This window comes from Cibotium barometz, chromosome 64 (assembly GCF_041138505.1).
Source record: "Cibotium barometz isolate CiBa-2024 chromosome 64, ASM4113850v1, whole genome shotgun sequence".
In the NCBI taxonomy this organism is placed as follows: Eukaryota; Viridiplantae; Streptophyta; class Polypodiopsida; order Cyatheales; family Cibotiaceae; genus Cibotium; species Cibotium barometz.
Genome location: NC_141109.1, coordinates 13603335 through 13626157, shown reverse-complemented (window position 1 = coordinate 13626157; position 22823 = coordinate 13603335). Strand labels below are relative to the sequence as shown.

The 22823-nt window shown below is 44.0% G+C and overlaps 1 protein-coding gene across 6 annotated transcripts in view; it reads left to right on the top strand.

Annotated features, from left to right (window-relative positions):
• LOC147603342 (serine/arginine-rich splicing factor SR30-like) overlaps window positions 1–20872 on the top strand; it is a 52886-nt gene extending 32014 nt beyond the window's left edge. For 5 of the 6 annotated variants that reach the window (XM_086796602.1, XM_086796599.1, XM_086796601.1 and 2 more), the window contains exons 8-14: window positions 18753–18802; window positions 18978–19034; window positions 19161–19219; window positions 19777–19890; window positions 19996–20023; window positions 20136–20213; window positions 20466–20872. In XM_086796602.1, coding sequence (XP_086652728.1) covers window positions 18753–18802; window positions 18978–19034; window positions 19161–19219; window positions 19777–19890; window positions 19996–20023; window positions 20136–20213; window positions 20466–20486 — 407 coding nt within the window. In that variant the 3' untranslated portion in view covers window positions 20487–20872. The remainder of the gene's footprint in view (window positions 1–18752; window positions 18803–18977; window positions 19035–19160; window positions 19220–19776; window positions 19891–19995; window positions 20024–20135; window positions 20214–20465) is intronic. The other variant, XR_015265621.1, reaches the window with a different exon arrangement.
• Window positions 20873–22823: the final 1951 nt, after the last annotated feature.

The window sequence follows — 22823 nt, the reverse complement described above, 5'->3', positions numbered from 1 at the left end:
AATAAGTAGTTGATCAACTTGATTTAATGAAAGCTTGTATGGGAACTTGAGCTAATAAATAGGAATGGTTTTCTAAGATAGATTTGAAGAGTGGCTATCATCAAATCAGGATTGCCAACAAGTTGAATCACCACGTGTGTTTGTGATATATATATATATATATATATATATATAGAGAGAGAGAGAGAGAGAGAGAGAGAGAGAGTGTAGAACACTTGTGTCTATATGCTAGGGTTTTCCAGAGATAGAAAGAAGAGTGTGGTGGAATCACACATGCATCACACACAAGAATCTTGGACTATTGCTTTTATTATGTACAAGAAGAAGTAATACAACTGAAATTCAAGTACAAGATGTGGCTGGGTATGAAGACGTCAAATCACAACCCTATGGCTTACTGTGCCTATAGAGAAACGCTTTGTGAAGGCCAACACTGAGGAAAGTAGATGAATATGATGATTTGGCTATCCACGTATATATATGCACCAATGCTTCTAGTCGGCAAGTAGTACTGTTGTCAATCACCTGAACTGGATTGCCATGTCATCGTTGCCACATCATCATTGCAACATGGCAATGCCACGTGTCCTCTATGTTGTCCGACTCTACCTATTGGCTACTATCTGATGTCCGATTTACCATTTGGCTGTCCAAGTGGCTCTCCTCTATTTTATGCCAAGGTACAGGAGGCCAAGGAGCTTCGTGTTCTCGTACGGAGGCCAATACTCGTGTCACCTACGGAAGGCCAAGCCTCATGATACCTATAGTGTTGCCAGGATGTGGAACCCATTGTCAAGGATCTCAGTTTTAGCCTTCCCATTGAGCTAGTTCCGTGCTCGAGAAGACGTGCTATTTATAGGTTCTCGGAATTGAAGATAAATATCCTTCGCATAATGCATGTGTAAACATCTCTACTTGCGTGAAATTGATTTCGTGTGACTGTCTGCTATGATGTGTCCAGTTCATCGAACCATTGACATGCAATGGGGGGGTATGCTAGGTATCATTGCAGGCACCATGGTATCTGACCATGCCTCTATCCTCCTTCACCTTGATGACCCCTAGTGACATGACCGACAACATGGTGTCCACATCCCCAAGAGTTTGGTTTAGACACTAGGATCGGCATGCAGAAAGAGGAAATATGGGACACTCTCTGTCACAAACAGGTGCGTGGTTATATAGAATTTAGTACTGAAAGCACAAGATGATCATCCTTTCATCACTGCCATATCTCACATACATAGCCATAACAATTGATTATACAATTTGGAAATACTGAAAAGAAATGATATTGCACTAGGAACCAGAAGATGGGCTGTCCCCCCCCCCATTCTTGAAGGATATGTACTGCCTTAAGGGAGTAAGAATTTCACAAGTACATAAAACGGGTGGCTTGGCCCAACCATACACCACGGTTTCTTCCAAAATGATTGAACATGAAAACAACTTACAAAAATTATACTTGCCCACAAGTAGCCCAGCTACAAGCTAGAAATAGCACCCTTCACCAAGATTGCCCAGCAATCCCGTTTTTTGCAAATGTAGCTTAACTTCAATAAGATCAACCACCTAGTGGCTGAAAATCAGCCTTAGGAGAATGCCCAACACTTCCCAAAGGTTCTCAACTTCTCCCGCATAGAACTTGTAGCAACGAGAGCCAAGATGATTCTTCCAGAGCTTCAATCTTTGGGAATAGTCTTCTTTTTCTTCTTCTAGCTTGAATGGAGACTTTCAATTTTGAAAATCAAAATTCAACCAGCTTCTTAGTGTTTTGGAGAGAGAAAAACACTATGGTATGGCTGGAAAAATACTTTAGAGCAATAAACAAAGGTCAAGAAATGTGCTGAAAAGGGGCTGAGATTCTGAATTTATAGAGCTGTATTCAGCCTAGAAGGAGATGCCCAGATGAAGAGAAGAGTGGAGCATATTGCTCATAAAAGTTGTGGTAGGGAGAGGTTTAAGGTAAACTTTTGGATCAACAAGAATGGCTATAGTTGAAAGACCAAAGATGAGAAAAAGTTTAGTTGACATTCTTTTCTTTTGAGTTAACTAACTTGCATGCCTTTCTTTTGAGAAAAGGTGAGCTTGCATGCTTTACTTTTAAGAAAAGTAAACTTGCATAGTACACTTTTAGGTGCATGAAAAGATAAAGTATTGCATGATGCATGGATGTAGCTAGAAAAGCTTGCATGTTGCATGCATGGGGTTTTTGGGCATGCATGTCACATGCATGGAAGTTCTTGGCCATGCATGTCGCATGCATGGGGGTTTCTAACTATGTATGAGTTCTTGACCATGTATGTTGCATGCATGGGGGTTTCTCATCATGGAGAAGAAGCTCATCAACCATACTTAGCTAAACTGTTATGCGTGCATGCATGGAGATAGAAAACCCACATAAGACTGCGTTGCCTTCAAAATATCAACTATTCTTGTACCAATCCATCAATACAAGTTAATTGAAGACAGATTATGCAACATACTAATCCATGGGTGCAATCCATTAATCCCTAGATCCATGAGCTTCTCATGCAATAAAATCGAGGCATTGTCCAGACAAACAAAACAATACACGCAAATGAAAATAAGCCATGCATACAAATGTATGCATTGGAAGACATATTTTGGAAGAAATCCCATCTATTTACATGTACTTGAAATTTACAAAAGCTATGGCATTTGGCTCTCCAGGATACATCAAATGTCCATGGCATTATGTATTGCATTTGGTTCTCCAAGATCCATCAAATGTCTAACATGGTTCAAGTAAGACCAAAAGGCATCACTAAATACTCATACAATCCAAATGTAGTCCTGAAAGCTGTCTTGTGTACATCTTGAGGAGCTACTCTTATTTGGTGATAACCACTTTTCAAATCAATGCGGCTGAAAACAGATGCCTCTTGGAGTTTGTCCAAGATATCATCAATTCTTGGTTTTGGAAACTGATTCTTGATGGTTATCTTATTCAAGGCCCTGTAGTCAATGCGTATTCTATATGAACCATCTTTTTTTTGTACCAACAAAACGGGTGAGCAATAAGGTGATGAGCTCGGTTTTACTAAACCCTTATCAAGAAGATCATTGGCTTGTGTCATGATTTCTTCTTGTTGACTTGCACTTACCCTATAAGGGGGTTGATTTGGAGGTGAGCTCCCAGGAATCAAATCAATGCAATGATTCTTTGGATGCTGCCTGGGAAGTTGCCCAGGCAAGGCATCTGCAAAACAATCTTCATAATGATATAAAAAATCTGCCCTAGTGTTGTCTAGATGTGACATGCTTTTATCTTTAGACTTAATTTGAAATTTTCTTTGATAAAAACCAAGTAAGAACAAATAGTCTTCTTTATTTACTTTTTAATGGCAATATGGCCTACAATGGAAATAGTTGAAACAGTAGTGCATACATGAATACAATACTGCTTGTCCTTATGAGTAAGTGTAAGCGTCTTTTTAAAGTCTTGTACTGGAAGCATGCAAAAATGCCAAGGCATGCCAAGTAAAACATCATATCCCGAAGAGGTGGGACCTTTGAGGAACTCCTCATGATCACCGTGGTTTCTAATTTGAATGCGAACCTTGCCAACCCCTAGCGTTACATGTGCATTCAATCCTTCAAAAGTAGACTTTGCATGCATACTCAAACCCAACCGCTCAGTATAAAATTTAAGTGCTTTTGCCATCTCAATAGAAATGAAATTGTCAGTAGAACCCGGATCAAACAAAAACAAAGCATTTTTATCTTGCAATTTATCCCAAGCACTTTAACAAAGTGGAGCTATTTGGATCAGCTGAGGTTGCCTCGAATATCTGGTACTGCATTAGAAGAGGGTGGGGCTGCATGGGTGGCTTCATCATTAAGAATTTGAGGACATTTTCTCGTCATGTGGTCTTTGCTACCACATTGGAAGCATCTATCTTACTCACGGTACTCCTTAAGTTGTTCAGAACTAAGGCGGTTTGATTTGCTCCTATCCCTCGGCTTCTTTTTGTCAAACCCGTTCTTTTTTTGCTTTGTTTCTGCACTTCTAGCTTGTTGTCCACCCTTGGACAACTCTTGATTTTCCCTCTGTTTAGCTTTGTACGAGCTAAACTCTTGCTCTCTGCGGGTGCCCTTTGAATGCAAAGTTTCGGCAATAATTGCCATGTGTTGTAAGGTATTATTAGGATAGAGTTTCAGGCTCATCCTAATAATAGGTTGGAGACCACTTTCAAACTTTCACATCTTCTCCTCATTAACAAATCTTCATAAAGGGAGTTACAAAATTGCCATTCACAAATGCAATCTCAAACTGTCTAATAAAAGAAAGAGCTTTATCCCGTTTACCATTATAAGATTCAAACTTAACATCTTTATCCCTAGCCTTGAAAGTCTTCAATCTCTTTGAGGGCTTTTTAGTGGGAGAAGGAGAACGGGCTTTGGATTCGGCATGGCTTTTATGATAGCGAGAATGGCTTTTACGAGGAGAAGAACTGTGGCTAGGTGACGGAGTATGTTTATGGGCATGAGAGTGAGAGTGGGTATGGGATCTTGAAGAGGCTTCTTGAGAGGCATGAAGTGTTGGTTCTCTATGCCTCTTCTTTAGAGACTCAAGAGTATGCTGAATTTCTGGGATGGCCAAAATAGACTTCAATTCAGCCACTTCAGACTGTAGTTGTTGCAACATAGCCTCACTGTGATGTGGAGAATTGCTCATGGTGGCTGTTGGAGTTGCCCTCCCCTCAGCAGAGTAAGGGAACACAACTCAAAAAAAAGAAAATACCGTCAAAGCCGTCCAAAACAATGCTTTGCTTGCAACACAATTCTGTACACCCAAGACCAGTCTCTACTCGCGTCTAAATGTGATACGGAATAGACCGCAAGGGTTCAATAGTTCCCCTACACGGACAGGAGGGCCACAAGGTCTTTCCAACACGCTCACTGCCACCAAAACCGTTGGTACCTCCTTTCGGAGTGTGACAATAAGACGAGGGCTACCTTAGAATCCCAACCCCCCTCACGAATAATGACTCCTTCATGGTCTTATCCAGTATCGTAAAAAGATTTATGCAAAGTAGGAGAACTGGACCCCTGATACCACTATCACACAAACGGGTGCATGGTTATACAGAATTTAGTACTGAAATCATGAGATCATCATACTTTGATCTCTGCCAGATCCCGCATACATAGCCATAACAATTGATTATACAATTTGGAATTACTGAAAAGAAATGATATTGCACTAGGGAGCAGAAGATGGGTTGGTTCCCTCCCCCCCCTTGAAGGATATGTATTGCCTTAAGGGAGTAAGAATTTCACAAGTACATAAAAATGGTGGCTTGGCCCAGCCACCATACACCACTCTTTCTTCCAAAATGATTGAACATGAAAACAACTTACAAAAACTTTACTTGCCCACAAGTAGCCCAACTACAACCTAGCAATATGGTGCTCAACACCCTTCACCGAGATTGCCTAGCAATCCTGGTTTCTGGAAATGTAGCGTAACTTCAATAAGATCAACCACCTAGTGGCTGAAAATTAGCCTTAGAAGAATGCCCAGCACTTCGCAAGGGTTCTCCCGCATAGAACTTGGAGCAACTAGAGCCAAGATGATTCTTCCACAACTTCAATCTTTGGGAATAGTCTTCTTCTTCTAGCTTGAACGGAGACTTTCAATTCTCAAAAAAATCAGAATTCAACCAGCTTCTTAGTGTTTTGGAGAGAGAAAAAACTATGGTATGGTTGGAAAAATACTCTACAATAAGTGCACTCGATAGAGCAATAAACAAAGGCCAAGAAGTGTGTTGAAAAGGGGCTGAGATTCTGAATATATAGAGCTGTATTCAGCCTAGGAGGAGGTGCCTAGATGAAGAGAAGGAGTGGAAGATATTGCTCATAAAAAGTTGTGGTAGGGAGAGGTTTGAGCTTAACTTTTGGATGAACAAGAATGGCTATAATTGAAAGAGCAACTCGTGTAGCTTAAAGATGAGAAAAAGTTTAGTTTTTTTCTTTTGAGTTAACTTACATGCCTTTCTTTTGGGGAAAAGTGAGCTTGCATGCTTTACTTTAAGAAAAGTAAACTTGCCTTGCACACTTTTAGGTGCATGAAAAGTTAAAGTATTGCATGATGCATGCATGTAGCTGGAAAAGCTTGCGTGTTGTATGCATGGGGGTTTCTGGAAGTTTCTAGCCATGCATGTCACATGCATCGTGTCCCTGACCATGAATGTTGCATGCATGCGGGTTTCTCATCATGGAGAAGATCATCAACCATACATAGCTAAATTGTCATGCATGCATGTATGGAGATAGAAAATTCGCATAAGTGTGGATTGTCTTCAAAATAGCAACTATTCCTGTACCAACCCATCAATACAAGTTAACTGATGATAGATTATGCAACATACTAACCCATGGGTGCAATCCAGGCGTCTCCAAATCCATGAGCTTCTCATGCAATAAAATCCAGGCATTGTCTACGCAAACAAAACAATACATGCAAATAAAAATACGACATGCATACAAAAGTATACATTTGAACACATATTTTGGAAGAAACCGCATCTATTTACATGTACTTGAAATTTACAAAAGCTATGGCATTTGGCTCTCGAAGATCCATCAAATGTCCATGGCATTATGTAATGCATTTGGTTCTCCAAGGTCCATCAAATGCCTAACATGCTTCTTTGTAGCTAGGATCTCATAGATACAACTAGCGTACACATACATAGGAAGCTAAACCATAAATATTTCATGACTACATGTTCTAACATGCAGTGGGATTATTCGTATTGGAGGATCCTGTCACACAAATGCTCACACCGTCTTCTGTATCGTGAGTTTAGCAGTCCACTTTAATACTTCAAACTTCAGAGAGATATGAGAACTGTACTCTGTATGGGGTCCTGAATTACCCACTGAAGGGCCCTCTATCCCGTTACCGAGATAGTATTTGCTTTATTATCTTTAAAGAGATTGACGGTGTGACTGACGATAAGCCAAACGCAAGACCTCTGAAGACCAAGTGTTGGGCTCAATTGTACATTGCTGTAGAAACACCAAAGATGTCCAATCTCGAGCTTATGCACTCTTCCCAATGGTATGAGGGAGGGATGCAAAGCTAGGGCTGAGAGAGGGGCTGTTTGGGACTGTTCTAGACTGAGTATGAATGCTGTAAATGAATATGAATGCTGCGTTTTACCTTCACCAAGTGGTTGGAGCAAAACGATGATATGATGAATGCTGAAAACTGTATGGATGCAGAAAACGCAAGGTTTACTGATGGTTGAATGTTGAGAACTGCCGCGTTTGCTGATGGAGGGCTGAATGCACAAGCGTTGATGCTCCTCTAGCTGTAGGATGACACGCTTCTCCAAAACGCGTAGGGCTGAAGTGAATGCAAGGCTGAAGACTGATGCGCCTGAATGCTGATTGCTGAATATGATTGAATGAGTGAATGATTATGCAAAGACTCTATTTATATGGACACAAGGAGCCAGTCGGCTGGCTACTGAGCTGGCCGACTGCTCATGTCCAACATACATGCATAAATGATGTGAAAAATGCTGAAAATGATGGAAAAAATACCAGAAAAGTTCTAGTAAATATCTTGATAAATACTCGATGATATCTGGGGTTTCTGCAATGGTCTAGATGCTATGCATGAATGATGTGCAATATGCAGGATGCTTTCTAATGCAAACCCTAAGGTTTCTACTGAGTGTATATGGATGAATGCGTCTCTTTAAGTGGGTTAAAGGAGTTAGACTGACTGATTGACTTGCTATGGCTGAGAATGACCTACGTAGCTCGTGCATGACTTATCGTGGACTGAGGATTGCAATGGGGTCGCGGCGTACGACAAATATCATCCTGAATGGTACTAATATTGTTACAATGTTGCACTAATGATGATGAGCCAGTTTGTCACCATGCACTATAGTGCAGAGTGCATGTCACATTCCCTCCTGCTTAGCTTGGCGACAGGTTCTTGGCTTCCAAGTAGTCCGCCAACAACTGGGGGTACTTTTGAAAGAATTCCTCGTCTAGCAATATAGCTTCGTTGGTACCTCGATCTCGGAATTTCGTATAGAATTGACGGATCCGTCGACCGAAACCATGCTTCCAACGATGAAGAAGGATTTGCTCGGGCTTGATGACTTCTGCTTCGTCTACCATGTTTGGTTGCTGTTCATCTGAAACATCAAACACTTATGGTCCAACATATGGTTTTAGCCAAGAAACATGGAAAATATCATGCATTGTCCAACTGGTAGGCAACTTTAACTTCATGGAGACATCACTCAACTTCTTAACTATTGGGAAAGGTCCAAAACTACGGAATGAAAGCTTGGGACAACGTTTGCCCACTTGTTTCAATCTTTGTTTCATGATACGTAGATAGACCCAATCCCCTTCCTTGAAGTGGACATCTCGTCTAAACTTATGTGAAACTGAATAATGGCCAGACTCAAAATTGAGGGCCAAATTGGGTTGAGTACCAAACTCAACGGAATCGACATACTGATCTTCTATGCTATTTAAGTCTTTTTCAGAGATGTTGAGAATGGTAGACTCTTGATTGGTCTGGATGTTGGTCTTGCTACTAAGAACATTTGCTACTGGGTTATACTGACCAGAGATGTACTTGATCATTACTCCAACCTGGTGGAAGAGTTGACCCTGTCTAGTGTGCTGATCACTCCACTGAGCACTTCGCATTGTTGGGAGCCACTTAAGTGCTTGGTGGTATGAGGTGACTGTGAAAATGCGTCCATAAGGAACATGTTTCAAATGTTCAAGAACTGACTGTTGTTCTAGCTTGCCCTTGAAAGTCTTCAAGAGACAAGAGGGAAACTTGCTAGGAGGTTCTGTCCTAGGGACCAAATCGATATGATGATCCACAGGACGAGAGGGTGGGATACTGGGTGGGAGATCATCCTTAAAAATGTCTGAATGAGAAAGGAGATCTGCCAACTGAGGGACTGAAGAAGATGAGACAGTGGTTATCGATGAGATAGAAGCTGTCTGAGTATAAATCAATGCTTCTTTTACTCCCTTGCGGATAGCTTATCGGGCCTGGAGATGAGAAATCATAGGAATGCCAAGAATGCTCCTATCCGTCCGAATCATGACAAGCTTATGAAAACCTTTAGAGACAATACTCCTTTTGCTCCCTTGCGGATAGCTTATCAGGCCTGGAGATGCGAAATCATAGGAATGCCAAGAATGCTCCTATCCCCCTGAATCATGACAGGCTTATGAAAACCTTTAGAGATAATAAAGGTGTCCTGCCCCCAATTGGGAATAGGTTCATACTGACGGAACCACTGGATTCCTAAGATCATGTCACATCTTAAAAGAGGAGAGAGAATGAAATCTTGTTGGAATGAGGCCTTTTGAACTTGAAAAGAAAACTTTTGTGCCCATTGAGATATGTGGGTGCGGAGACCAGGTGTAAACCCATCTACCTCCAAATGATAGGGCACTAAGGTACAGCTCATGTTGGTAGCCAACTGGGGAGAGATGGCGTCCTCAGAACTGCCCATGTCAAAAAGGATTATGAAATGTCGGTCCTTGGCAGAGCCATAAGCTCGAATCAGGCTTTTCTGTGTGGTTGTCGCCTCACCCTCCTGCTTAGCATCAAGTACGACGGATGGCATGGGATGCATAGAAGGTAAGATTTGAACCGCATTGGTGGTAGCAAGCGGGTCTGGAGGAGCGGGGGATACGGCGGCAACTGTGGCAGAAGGCTCTTTGGAGACTTGCTCCGCTTGCCTTTTTGGACAATCTCTCTTACCATGCCCAATGGTATGACAGAAAAAACATCGGTTTTCTGAGTGATACTGTCTTTGCTCCTCTGGAGAAAGATAGCCTTTAGTGATGCCTGCTTGAGTCTTTTCCTCCGGGGTTTTCTTAGGCTTGGTTTCCTTACCCCCTGAACTAGAGCTAGGACTGTTGTTTGTCTTAGTGTCTTTAGAAGACGAATTACCCTTCCCCGGTTGGGGTTTGGTACAGGACTGTGATGACTGCTTGGGCTTGTCTCCGTTCATCTTCATTTCTTCATTCTGAGTGAGAGTCAAAGCCCGGTCATATGTACTGGGTTCAAAGTTACAAACTGTGAACCGAATGTTAGGATCCAATCCACGAATGAATTGCTCCATCTTGGCTTGCACAGAGAGCTCTAATTGCTGTGCTAAAGTAATAACCTTGCCGAAAAACTGAAGCACTGGGGATCCGTTCTGTCTGAGTCCATAGAACTCATCTGCTTGACCGGTCATGTACTGGGGCAGGAGGAATCTGGTCTTCAGGTCATGGTCAAATGTATCCCAGCTAAAAGCTGTGCCACCTGTGGTCTGGTCTGTACAAAGATTAGACCAATGTTGCCACCAAGTGACTGCCTCACCAGTGAGATGGGGAGCCGCTATATGGACTCTATCTTGAGAATCCGTGATCCTAGCTAATGGAAAATGAGCAGTAAATTGATGAATAAATTGATGAACTGCCAAATAATCACACTTACCATCATACTTACTGAAATTTGGTTGATTGCGAATGATGGTAGTTGATGCTGCGGACTGCTGGCCTCCTTTTCCCTTTGGTGCTCGAGTAAGATACGTTCTCGATCGAGCTCTCGTTGGTGCTCCTGAGCGACGAGTTCAGCCTGACGCCGGTCTTCGTCGATCCTGCGTTGGGCTTCCTCATAGTCCCGTCGTTCTTCTTTTTCTTGTTGCTTTCGTGCTTCTGCTTTTGCTTCTGCTTTTTCTTCTCTCCTTCGGGCCTCGTCTTCTCTCCTTTGTTGTTCCATCTAAAAGAAGAGGGAGATGTAGTTGGGGGCTGCTGGAGGCGGAGGAGGACGTGCTGCTGCTGCCTCCAAGAGTTGGAGACGGTCCATGGGCAGCTAGTTCTGAGCTCTAAGAAGAGCTGTGGTGTCTGTTGTAGTCAGAAGAGCAAGGTCTCCTTCGGGGGAGACTTCTTCCGGCTGATGGTTGGGTACTCTCCTTTGTAGACATGATGTTGAAGTCGGTGATCGTGCGAGAACGCAATCTGACCATCCAAGGATGCCCTCACGCTAGGATACGGTGTGTGTGGACAAGCTGAATCTGATACCAATGTAACATGCAGCGGAAGTATTCGTATTGGAGGATCCTGTCACACAAATGCTCACACCGTCTTCTGTATCTTGAGTTTCGCGAGTTTAGCAATCCATGGTTGTGGTGTAGATAGAGAGAGGGGGGTAGAGAGAGAAAGAGAACAAAGCTAAAGAGAGAGATTTTATTGTACCTACAATGTAATGCTTATGATAGATATGTTAACCTTCAAAGTTCAATTCCTTTTAATAGGCTGAATGCCTTTTTTTTCTCAATACTTTACTCATGGTACAATGAGACTTGGCTAAACTAGTGACATCATTGCTTACACACACAAACACACTAGTGGCTATAAGCCCTTTTCACAGAGTTGCACACTTTTATCTCTAAGAGGTGTTAAACCCATGAACTCCGATATTCCCAACAATCCCCCCTACGGAGTTAGGGTGGTGTCGTGAGGAATATGCCTTCATACTTAAGGTGATTTGGGCTCACTAGCACCACGTGATGTAAAAGATCCCAATGGCCATTCCTGACATGATGCAACATATCACAATCAAGCTTGCAAATGGGGCTTGACCACACATAAGAATCTTCAGTTTCTAGAATCTTCAATTGCAGAAAGTGCACTTGATTGCTTTTCCCCTTCATTTTGGACATGTACTAATGACATCTCTGAATGTAGCAGAAGCAACTAGATGGTGTAGAAGCATCATATCAAAAAGGCGTGGAAGCATCCGTTGGAGAGGTTGTACGTGCAACATATCAGGAGTCTTGAGTGCTATATGTAGATGTGGTGGTAGCCATGTGACTGAGGGTTGTTGCAGACGGAGCCACATGGAAGGCAGAGTGAGCATTTTATAAGGCATGTAGTAGACGACGAGCATGGACGACGAGGTGGGCTCGGCACAGAGGTAGTTTGGACCGCCAAAGAGGATGCCGAAGAGGTTGTGACGAGCTGAACTCGTTTAAGAGGTCTCAAACAAATTTCATATGGAAAGAACTCCCAACGGGCTGAAAACTGGTTGTCGCTGGGAAAGCATCATTAGTAAGCGGTGCTTCTTGTGGCTCAGCCCAAACTCTCCCCCACCTCCTCCTCCCTCTCCTTCCCAAGATAGCCGGCTGGGTTGGATGGCGCTATCACAAGCTTTGGCCGAATGGTAGTCAGGCTGGGCGGCAGTGCAGCATTTGTGGGCACTAGTGCCGCCCAGGGACGACGGCGAAGAAGGTGTTGAGCGAGTGCGGGCTGGGTAGACAGACGAATGAGAAGCGTGAGGACGGCTAGAAGGTGCGGATGCACAGAAAGGCGGTAGCCTCTGATACCAATTGTAGTCTTTAGGCTTAGTGTTACAGAAGCCTAAGCTAAGGAGAATGAAAGCAGATATCCATGACTGTCATGTAGATGGAGAGAGAGAAGTAGAGAGAGAAAGAGAACGAAGCTCAAGAGAGTATTGCACGTACAATGAAATGCTTACGATTTATATGTCAACCTTCAAAGTACATTGCCTTTTTATAGGTTGAATGCCTTCTCTCTCTCAACACTCTACTCTTGGGACAATGACACTTGGCTAAACCAATGGCATCACTGCTGGCACACACAAACACACTAGGGGCTTTAAGCCCCTGTTCACACATACTTACACAGTTACACCTCTAAGAGCTGTTCAACACATGAACTCCGATTTTCCCAACAGGATTGCTTTTGCATAGTGTGGCCCGAGACAGATTCATCACTTTTTGAGAGCAAGAGAGGAGTGTGTAGGAGTCTCGCTTCCCTCTAGAGGTTGTAGGAGAAGACCTCAGATAGGGCCCACTAAATTTGGACTTGACTGTGGGCGGCGATAGAGTAAAGCGTTGACACTCCCCGGATCCATCCAGTTGGGAATTGTCATGACCCTCTGAATTTGTGCAGCATATGTGTGGGCATGGTGTGTAAGACATATTTTGAATGTTCATACTTGGGGTCAAGGTGATCCTAGGGGCAAGGGTTTTATTAAAACAACCCCATGTGTGGAGGGGACTAAGGTTTTATTAAAACCATAAGAGGGAACAAAGGTTTTTAAAAACCTTAAAAGTTAAAAAAAGCTTTTGTTTGAGAGTCGTGGCCTTTTGGAGGGGGGGGCCCACATTATTTTTGGAGGAATGTGTTTTTGGAGGGTCAGGTGAAAGAGTGCACAGAGTGGAAGCAAATGAGCACTAGAGTGTGCTGAGTAGAGAGTGCAAGAGAGAGATATGGAGCAACTATGCTGAATATACTGAAGTGAGAGAGTCCCAAGCAAGAGACAGAAGTAGTCTCATAAGTGAGGGAGCAAAAGATAGACTAGGCAAGATGAATAAGTGAGAGGCCAGCCCACCTATTTATAGGTAGAAAGGGCTGGCCGACTGGACATGCTACAACTAGGCGACTAGGCATGATAAAGTTGGTGTTAGAAGTCATCTCCTGTCTAGATTTATACACCAGGGCCTTTGTTGTGGGTGTGCCCGCCCTTATGAGGTGTTTTCCCATTTTTCCCCCTTTCTCCGTATTTTTCCCCTATTTTTTCCCATTTTTCTGAGGCTTGGGAGGGCTGCCAGATGATGTCGGGAGCACCCCAGTGCTGGCCGACTGGATCTTCATCAGTCGTGGGCTTCAGGGCTGCTGGCCGACTGCCTTTTACCAGTCGTGGGCATCAGATAGCTGGCCGACTGCATTTATGCAGTCGTGGACCTCTTTTCTCAGTCGTGGACACTTTTAGTGCTGGCCGACTGCCCTTCCAGGGAGGTATATATAGGTCCTCAGCCCCCATGCCTTATTTGTATCATATCTCGGGATCTTCTTGTGTATATAGAGCAGAGTTACACGCCTACATCTGTCTCTCTCTTGTGCTGTTTTTTTGCCTGCGTTTTTGCTCTTGTGTTCCCAGATTTGGTCATCATCTCCGCTGCATATTCTGACATGGTATCAGAGCCTAGGCTCTAGATAGGTCTTGGGATTGGTGTGAGCAAGAGGGGGGCTGTTTTGTGGCTGATTGGTGGACTGTTTTGGGCTGATCGGGAAGAGGAGAAGCAAGAGGAAGGCGGGCTGATTTGCTGGACAGCCACTTGCAAGTATCAGTTCTTCTTTGTTCCCACCCACCCACCCTTTTCAGAGTACATCCCTGCTATGGCAGATCTGTTTGAGATGGCCGAGAGACATGTGAAGATCCCGACACTCCCCACGTTTCCGGTGGACCGTCAGTTGGACGGGAGCAACTACGGCATATGGAAGGTGATGATGGAATCCGTTCTGGAGTCCTACGATCTCGCCGACTTCGTCGTGGTTGGTGTTCCACGGCCGGAAGTAGAGGAAGGGGAGTTACCGTCAACCCGAAAGGACCGGGAGGCCCAGACGCAGATGTGGGATCGCGTCAACGCCAGGGTCCGTTCGTTTATTTTCCTCAACTGCACACCACAGGTAATCAATCATGTAAAGCACATGACGCTGGCCAGAGGTATATGGCAGCATTTGGCCTCACTTTATAACAGGGTATCGTCCATGAAGAGGATTTCCTTGGAAGTACAGATGCGGGTTATGAGCCCTGCAAAGTCGTCGACGATGCGGGAGCATATTAACAAGCTGCAGGCTCTTCAGCAGGAAGTTCTCCAAGCTGGGAAGGAGATATCGTCAGAGGACATGGCCATCACGTTGCTGTCACATTTGCCCTCTTCGTACTCAGCATTCTACTCCTCTTTGATTACCAGTGGCAGGCTCAGCACCATCACGTGGGAGGAGCTTGTGCCCATGGTCCTGGACCAGGAGGAACGATTCACGAACCCTCCTTAGGGTGGAGGTTCGGAGGCCTTTACTGGCCAATGGTCGAAAGGCCGTAACTCGGGCAAGGGGAAGGCTTCATCGGAGAAGTCTTTTGAGAAGATGTCCGACGCTGACCGCGAGAAACTAAAGGCAGAGAGGACCTGTAATGATTGTGGCGAGAAAGGCCACTACTGGAGGCAGTGTCCCAAGCGGAAGACCGAGAAGGGTGAAGACTCCTCAGCAATCATGAAGACTCCGGCTTTTGTGCACCTGGAGGTGATGGACACCGATGCTTCATTTTCTTCAGGCAGGGAGGAGATTGGAGGACTCTCCGCAACGGATACTCGGGAGTGGATTCTCGATAGTGGTGCTTCCAGGCACATGACTCCTTTCCGTTCCAGTTTACAGGATCTCTGCAGGTGTTCTGGTCATATTCTTACTGGGGATACGTCCACTATCCCAGTTCACAGTGAGGGCAGGATGGAGATAGTTCCCGATGGCAGAGGGGGGAAGCATTCCTCCCAGGTGTTGTATGTTCCGGCTCTTGGTTTTCATATGTTGTCAGTGCATCAGGTTTGCAAGACTGGCGTACGGGTGGAGTTTGATGAGCATTTTGTTGCTCTCCGGGACAAAGCAACAGGCCAAGTGGTTTGGGAAGGCGGAGTGGAGAATGGAGTCTACAGGCTTTCAGCACTCTCTCTCCCAGGTCCTCAGGATTGTGATGAGTGGCAGTTTGGTAATGGCTACTCAAGTGTGGATACGCTGCAGGTACGGGCTTTCCGAGACCAGGTGGTGGATAGCTTACCAGTAGATGGCAGCAGTTGGCAGGAACTTTCCAGTACTGAGGTTGGTAGTTCTTGTGTTCGTGAGTCAGAGGAAGCTGAACAGGTCACTTATGCTCTGATGTCTCGTCGTGTTCGGGACATAGAACTTCCAGTAGTTGAGGATGTTCTTTCCACGGGGACCTTTCGGAAAGCCAGGCAGGTGGCAGGTGCTTACTTGCAGAAGGAGGTGGTTTCTCCAGGCTTTGTGGTTCCGGATTCAGAGGGGGTGGTTGACAGGTTTCATCAGGTTTTCAGGACTTGCTTGTGCACCGTAACAGGTGTTGATCCTTGTGAGCAGTGTGATGTCTCTGTGACTCAGAAGCTGTATGGTTCATTGATCTGGTTGATGGACACCGGATTGGACGGGAGCTTCCTGATGAGGCAGTTGAGCTCTTGGTTGCAGATGTCTCTTTGGGAGGCAGGATTGCGTTTCCTGTGGTTTCTGCGGCATGCGAAGGATCAGAGACTCTTTTACACAGGAGGGGGATTGTTGGATGGAGTCCGACTCCACGGTTGGAGTGACTCGGTTTGGGGAGGAGATCCGGACACGAGGAGATCTACTTATGGCCCAGGAGCAGTTTTACGGAGCAGGAGGAGGTTACATTGCAGGTTTGGGCTTCCACTGGAGGAACCCATGGTCATCCCGAGGCACTTTGTTCGTGAACAAATCGTTGCTGATGACATCTTGCTGGGGTTCTGTTCGACGGAGGACAGTACAGTGGACCTCTTCACGAAGTCGCTCTCTCAGGATTTGCTCAGGCTGCACCCCAGCTCCCAGTGGTTGGTCACACAGCCAGGAGCTGAGAGGGGGTGTTAGAAGTCATCTCCTGTCTAGATTTATACACCAGGGCCTTTGTTGTGGGTGTGCCCGCCCTTATGAGGTGTTTTCCCATTTTTCCTCACTCTCCGTATTTTCCCCCTACTTTTTCCCATTTTTCTGAGGCTTGGGAGGGCTGCCAGATGATGTCGGGAGCACCCCAGTGCTGGCCGACTGGATCTTCATCAGTCGTGGGCTTCAGGGCTGCTGGCCGACTGCCTTTTACCAGTCGTGGGCATCAGATAGCTGGCCGACTGCATTTATGCAGTCGTGGACCTCTTTTCTCAGTCGTGGACACTTTTAGTGCTGGCCGACTGCCCTTCCAGGGAGGTATATATAGGTCCTCAGCCCCCATGCCTTATTTGTATCATATCTCGGGATCTTCTTGTGTATATAGAGCAGAGTTACACGCCTACATCTGTCTCTCTCTTGTGCTGTCTTTTTGCCTGCGTTTTTGCTCTTGTGTTCCCAGATTTGGTCATCATCTCCGCTGCATATTCTGACAGTTGGCTGACTGGGAAAATGCATCCAGGCTTTGAAAAATCCCAGAAAAATATGTAAATAAGGGGTAGCTAGCCCACAATCAAGGACCATGCAAAAGGGACCAAAAGGACACCAAACATGGGCAGAAACTGGGGATGAATGTGCTAACACTCCCTCTCAGCGCACCAGATGCTGAATCTCCCGTTGTTACTTCCTAAACATCCTGGCGGAGTTCCCTAGCAGCGATCTGTTCTTTCTCATGATCAAAAAAGATCATCTCAGAAAGTAAGGGAGGTAATCTTTGCCATGAATAAGGAGAAAAGGGATCCTTCTACTGCTAGCGTGTCATAATAAAATACATGCTGATTCTGGAAATCACAAAAAAGCGGGAGGAACAAACATACTTCACATGTGAAAATCTGAAAATAATGGCAAGGAAAAACTTACCCATGGTTGCAAAATCCGCCTCTCGGCGCTTTTGTCCCATGCTTTAACAAAGGAGTCAGCCTCTAGTTTTTTCCATTAAAAAAAGCCCAGCCCATGCTGCTTTTTTCTATTAAAAAACAGGCGCCCCCAAAGTTAGCTATAATCGGCCTGTTTTAGAAGGTTTCTTAGAAAAACAACATGCATGCTTTTTTTTGAAACATCATTAATAATTGCAACTTGTGCTTTTCTCTCCCTGCAGGTAGCGCCCAGCAGTCCCCATGTCCAGTCCATACCCGAACGCCTGCACACATCATGTGCATGATTTGATTGCTCGCCCCTCTGCTGGCCACCCTGGTTCACTCTCTCCCAATGCTCAGCTGCACATCTGCATGTTGCTGCCCTGTAAGAAGCTGGCATGTTATGCTTTTCTTCACATCACACCATCTTCCGCCTACACAAGCCACTGCGGAGGCTGCATTCGGCCCTCTTGCCACGGTTTTGAGGCCACCAACTCACCAACTCACCCCTTGCCTACACACAACCTGTACATGTCAAGAGTAGGGCGTTTGAGCTTAAGCAAACGCGAGAGGAATAAGGTTCTCTTGAGGTTTTTTGCTTTACATCACTTACATGCGTGATTCTCACGTCTTTCCCCCTCTCTCAGAACCATGTACCCCAACATGTCAGCAAAATCCTGAAAAGCATAAACTTTTTTCCCGAGATGAAAACTTAGGCGTAGCGTAGAGATAAGCCTTCAACGAGTATGCATCAAATCAACCTTAGCACAAAAGCGTAAAGAAAACCTAGTTCTTGTGAATTCACGGAAAGCAAAACAGAAATGCTTACTGAGACCACCTTCCATGCATCATGATACTTGTGTGTTTAGGTCGCTCAGGATGTTACCCAAACATGGATTACGAGGAAACCTAGTTCTTGTGAATTCACGGAAAGCAAAACAGAAATGCTTACTGAGACCACCTTCCATGCATCATGATACTTGTGTGTTTAGGTCGCTCAGGATGTTACCCAAACATGGATTACGAGGAAGATTCCATGAAGTCGGATGATGCTCCTGTTGTTGGTTGTGGATAGAGGTAGTGAAGTCAGAATACGACTGAAGGATCTGTTTTACTGTAAGTTGTGTCAACAAGTGTTAGTTGCATACCATTCTCATACTTAGCCCCCTAACCTATACAGTATGTACAATACTATAGGGAAGGTTCCTGTACAGTATACATGATGCAATAAATGTAAAAGACTCAACATTGCTTGAAACAGATGGTGCATCATTTATTAATTCCTTTTTAATTCTTCCGTAAATGCTAAGGAGATTGAACTGTGTACAGGCACCAAGGGGCTAGTGGATTACACAAACTACGAAGACATGAAATATGCAGTAAGTAAATTATTTTGTTTTTAACCTTTTTTTCTAGGGGGCCACCATGTGCGGGGGGGGGGGGGGGGGGGTGGTGTTTGGTTGTGGTGCTTCTTTTTGAATGGGCAGAATGCTTTACCTCCACTTTGGGCAAGGGTGGCCTTGAGTTGAACGATGCCTTTCGTGTGTGACCCAGATTCGAAAGCTTGATGATTCAGAGTTCCGCAATCGATATTCCCGTGCTTTCATTCGGGTCAGTTCCTTTTTGGGTCTTTGGTATGCGATTATATTGTGATCTGCTTCTAGAAGAGGAGATAATCTACTTACACTAATGTGTTATCATACAGATCCTTGAAGCTAATTTAATGGGCACTTTCAGGTACATGAAGATAGAGGAGGGGCTTCACAGAGAAGCTACTCAGGCAGCCCTAGCCGAAGGTAAGCTTTATTCAGCACATCCTCACTTTAGGTTTAGAAATGATTAGCTTAAAGACCCGACCATTACTTGCATTTCTTTAGTGCTGTTTAGTTTTTTTCGGTGCCTGTGTGCATAGTTTCTAGCAGTGGCATTTTGTGTGCATGGATGTGTGTGTGTGCAGGAAGTGTGGATACTTGTCTTAAATAGAAACTAAGAGCAGGTTCAGAAATTGAGGTTGCATCCGGGCCTGCTGTCCATGAGGTCATGGACACCCTCAAGGGGATTGTTCACAACCGCTCACGACCTGGACTTAACCTCCACCATTGGACCTCGCAGCTTTTCTGTTGGACGAAGGTGCCATCCAGAACCATAGAAACTGAGGTCGGGTTCAGTAATGGAGGTCTTGCAAGCTATCCTTAGGGGGTCGCCCGCTACCCGGACACATTCTGTCGTTGGATCTTGCTTGCACTTTAGAGGCTGGCCATCTGGTGTTTGTGAAGTAAGCTAGCTTTCTGGTGTTTGTGAAGTAAGCTAGCTTGGAGTTCGAAATGATGGATTTCTTTTGCCACATTTTCAGCCGTTCTGATAGCCGGGGCCCATCTGTTTCCCGATCAAGGTCAAGGTCTCGGTCCCGATCTCGTGGGCGCTCTCTCTCGCCACGTTCCCGTTCACGTTCTGTGTCAACTTCCAGGTAAATGGAAAAATTCTGGTGGCTAGCTCTTGCCATACACTAAAAAAGGTGAAGGCAGCTGCAAGTTCTGTTCTTCTCCCAATTAATCATATAATCTTGTTCCAGGTCTGTGTCAAGGTCGCCATCTCCCAAGGTAAAGACATTTTATAATGTTGTAGTGGATTAGTTTATATGCTCTTTCCTTAAGTTGAACAAGTAAATTTTTGTACGCTCGAGTGTGCATGAAGTTGAGATGATGATTGCAGAGATCAAAAGGGCATAGCAGCCGACGGAGCGTGAGCCGCAGCCCGCCGTCTAGATCCCACTCCTTATCACGTTCACCTGTACGTTTCTAATTAATTTTGCTGAAATAATTTCTTTTTTTGGCCTGCCTTCATAAAAGGATAGTTCTTTCGTGCTAAGAAACCACATAGAAAGGTTGCTAAAGAAAAGAATCTAGCATCTAGTTACAATCTCTCTCTCTCTCTCTCTCTCTCTCTCTCTCTCTCTGTAGGCAGAAAGTCTTATCTTGTTTCCATTCACTGCCATGACAGACTTTTTATTATTGATTTATTTGTTCATGTCCCAAATTGCAGAAAGCAAGAAGTCCTAGTTAAGAGGTGAGGAGTGGGAGGCTGTGCTAACCAAAGGCCGTAATTGCAAAACATGTGTAGATATGAAGGCTCACTGGTGATTGCAATAAAATTTCGTAAATACTATGCACTTTTTGGCATTCTTGGTTATAAAAGGTCACTTTCCTAGGACATTATATGAGAGTGAAATGATTGTGCAGTCTCAAATTTTTGGTCATCCTGCGCACACTGGTTGGTTACGGTTGTCTTGGCAATGGAAAGCTTGTGGAAAGAGATTTGCTCATCAAACAAACCCTGATGAGAAGAAGTTGCATTATAGCAGTCTGTATTATGCTGGCTTATTCTTAAATAGTAGAAAAAAGCTAGTGGACCTTTTGGAATCGCTGGTTATAAAGTAATGACTTTTCACAGCTTTTATAGCTTTTTGGTGTGTGCTCAGATGCGTTTCTCCAAAGCCTTGCACCAGTGTGTGCATGCAAATGGCATTGTGGGGCAGGGTAATGTTGGTGTGTTCTGGTTGTGGGTGCAAACCAAATTAGAATGATTGGCAAAGCAGGGTAATGGTTTGCTTTGTGAGATGGATCATAGCTATCTGCACTTCCAAATTGTGATTTAATTAGTTGAAAAGGGATCATAGGCTGGTTTGATCATGACATTTTAAAATGACAAAAATAATGCAACACTTGGGGATACTCAATTTTTTAATATATTGTTATATATGGCAACCCTTAAAAAACATATACGTAAAGGGGTATGATTACACGGCAAAGGTTGTAGATGATTGTGGTGGCAATATTAAAAAAATTGCGTCCATGTTGCATGGCCCAATGAAATGGATTTGATAACACTATGTTGATTGTCGCATTTTTGCACAGTTCTTAAAACAGGCAGTTCTTCTGCATGTTACATTGGTATCAAAGCCTGGTGGAAGTCCTAGGGGTGCCGAATTGGTACCAACAACTTGAGCAACAATAAGATATGTAGGAAATCTCCCATGAAAGACCTTGACTATACCCAAATTGTATGGCTCCTAAGTATGCAGGACAAACAAGAGACCAATTTAGGAAGCATAAATCACACAAAAAAATAGTTCCATGTTCTTATGCGCTTGGTTGTTTTTTTCTCACAATTTTTGGTAATTTTTAACACTTGGCATTTTTGTATCAAGCATATACCTTGTTGGAACATTAAATAACTCGTCTTGAAATCGTGTATAATTAAGCCCAATTTTGACAAATACTAGTGCTTGGGGAGGGTGTTCGTTCTGAAGTTTGAAGAATATCGAGCTTTGTAAAGGGTTGCATTTTGGGGATATTATACTCCTAGAGAAAGGAGATAGTAAGTAATCTATAAGCAATTGGGGAGCTCTTTGTTTTCTCAATGTCTCCTACAAGATCATTGCCAAAGCCTTGGCATTGAGACTTCGGGATTGGATGAAAGATTTTGTTCTCAATGTCTCCGACAAGATCATTGCCAAGGTCTTGGCATTGAGACTTAGGGATTGGATGAAAGATCTTATGAGAGGACTAGAAAGGGTTCATTAAAGGGAGTTACATTTTGAATTATATCAATACTCTTTGGGAGGGGCAAAATTGGTTAGAATACAATCACAAGAAAGAGATCTTCCTTGGTCCAATAAACACTTTGGTTTATATGAAGTGCTCCAACACATAGACTTGCATCTGCTAACGTCACTTCATCACTTGGATTAAGATTGGCAGTGCTCTATCCACAATGACTAGCTTAGGTCCACAGGGACGTATTTACCTTGTTCACCTCATGATTTTAATTGTAAAAAGCATCTTTGCTTTGTGTGAATATGTATAGCATGTCTAAACAACTTGGGCACGAAGCTTGTAACATGAGAAAATTGACAATTAAGGCCAAGTCTATGAAAAATTGAACTAGAACTAGAAGATGTGTTTGCCTTGTTCATCTCTTCATTTTAATTGTAAAAAGCATCTTTGATTTTTTATAAACATCTAAAGCATGTCTAAACACCCTAGGCATGAAGCTTGTAACATGAGAAAAGTGAACTAGAACTAGAAGTCAACACTCTCATGCCACTTACACTCGCATGGCCTAGTGAGAAAAGGCTTAAGAAATATAAAAGTTAATTCATTATGGGGAATATGGATGCTAAAAAGGCATGTTTGCTTAATTCTTAATTCCTTTACTAATGGAAAGGGATTTGTGGTGGACTAGTGGGAGGAGAGGTGGAGTGCACATGCACTAGTACTATAAAGCTCATTGGCCTAATTTTTTTAGCGTGTTTCCTACAGTCTAGAAGAGTATGAGTTTGTCCCTCTAGTCCTCCCTAGCTTACCCGCTCCACCTCTCTCTCTCTCTCTCTGCCTTTGT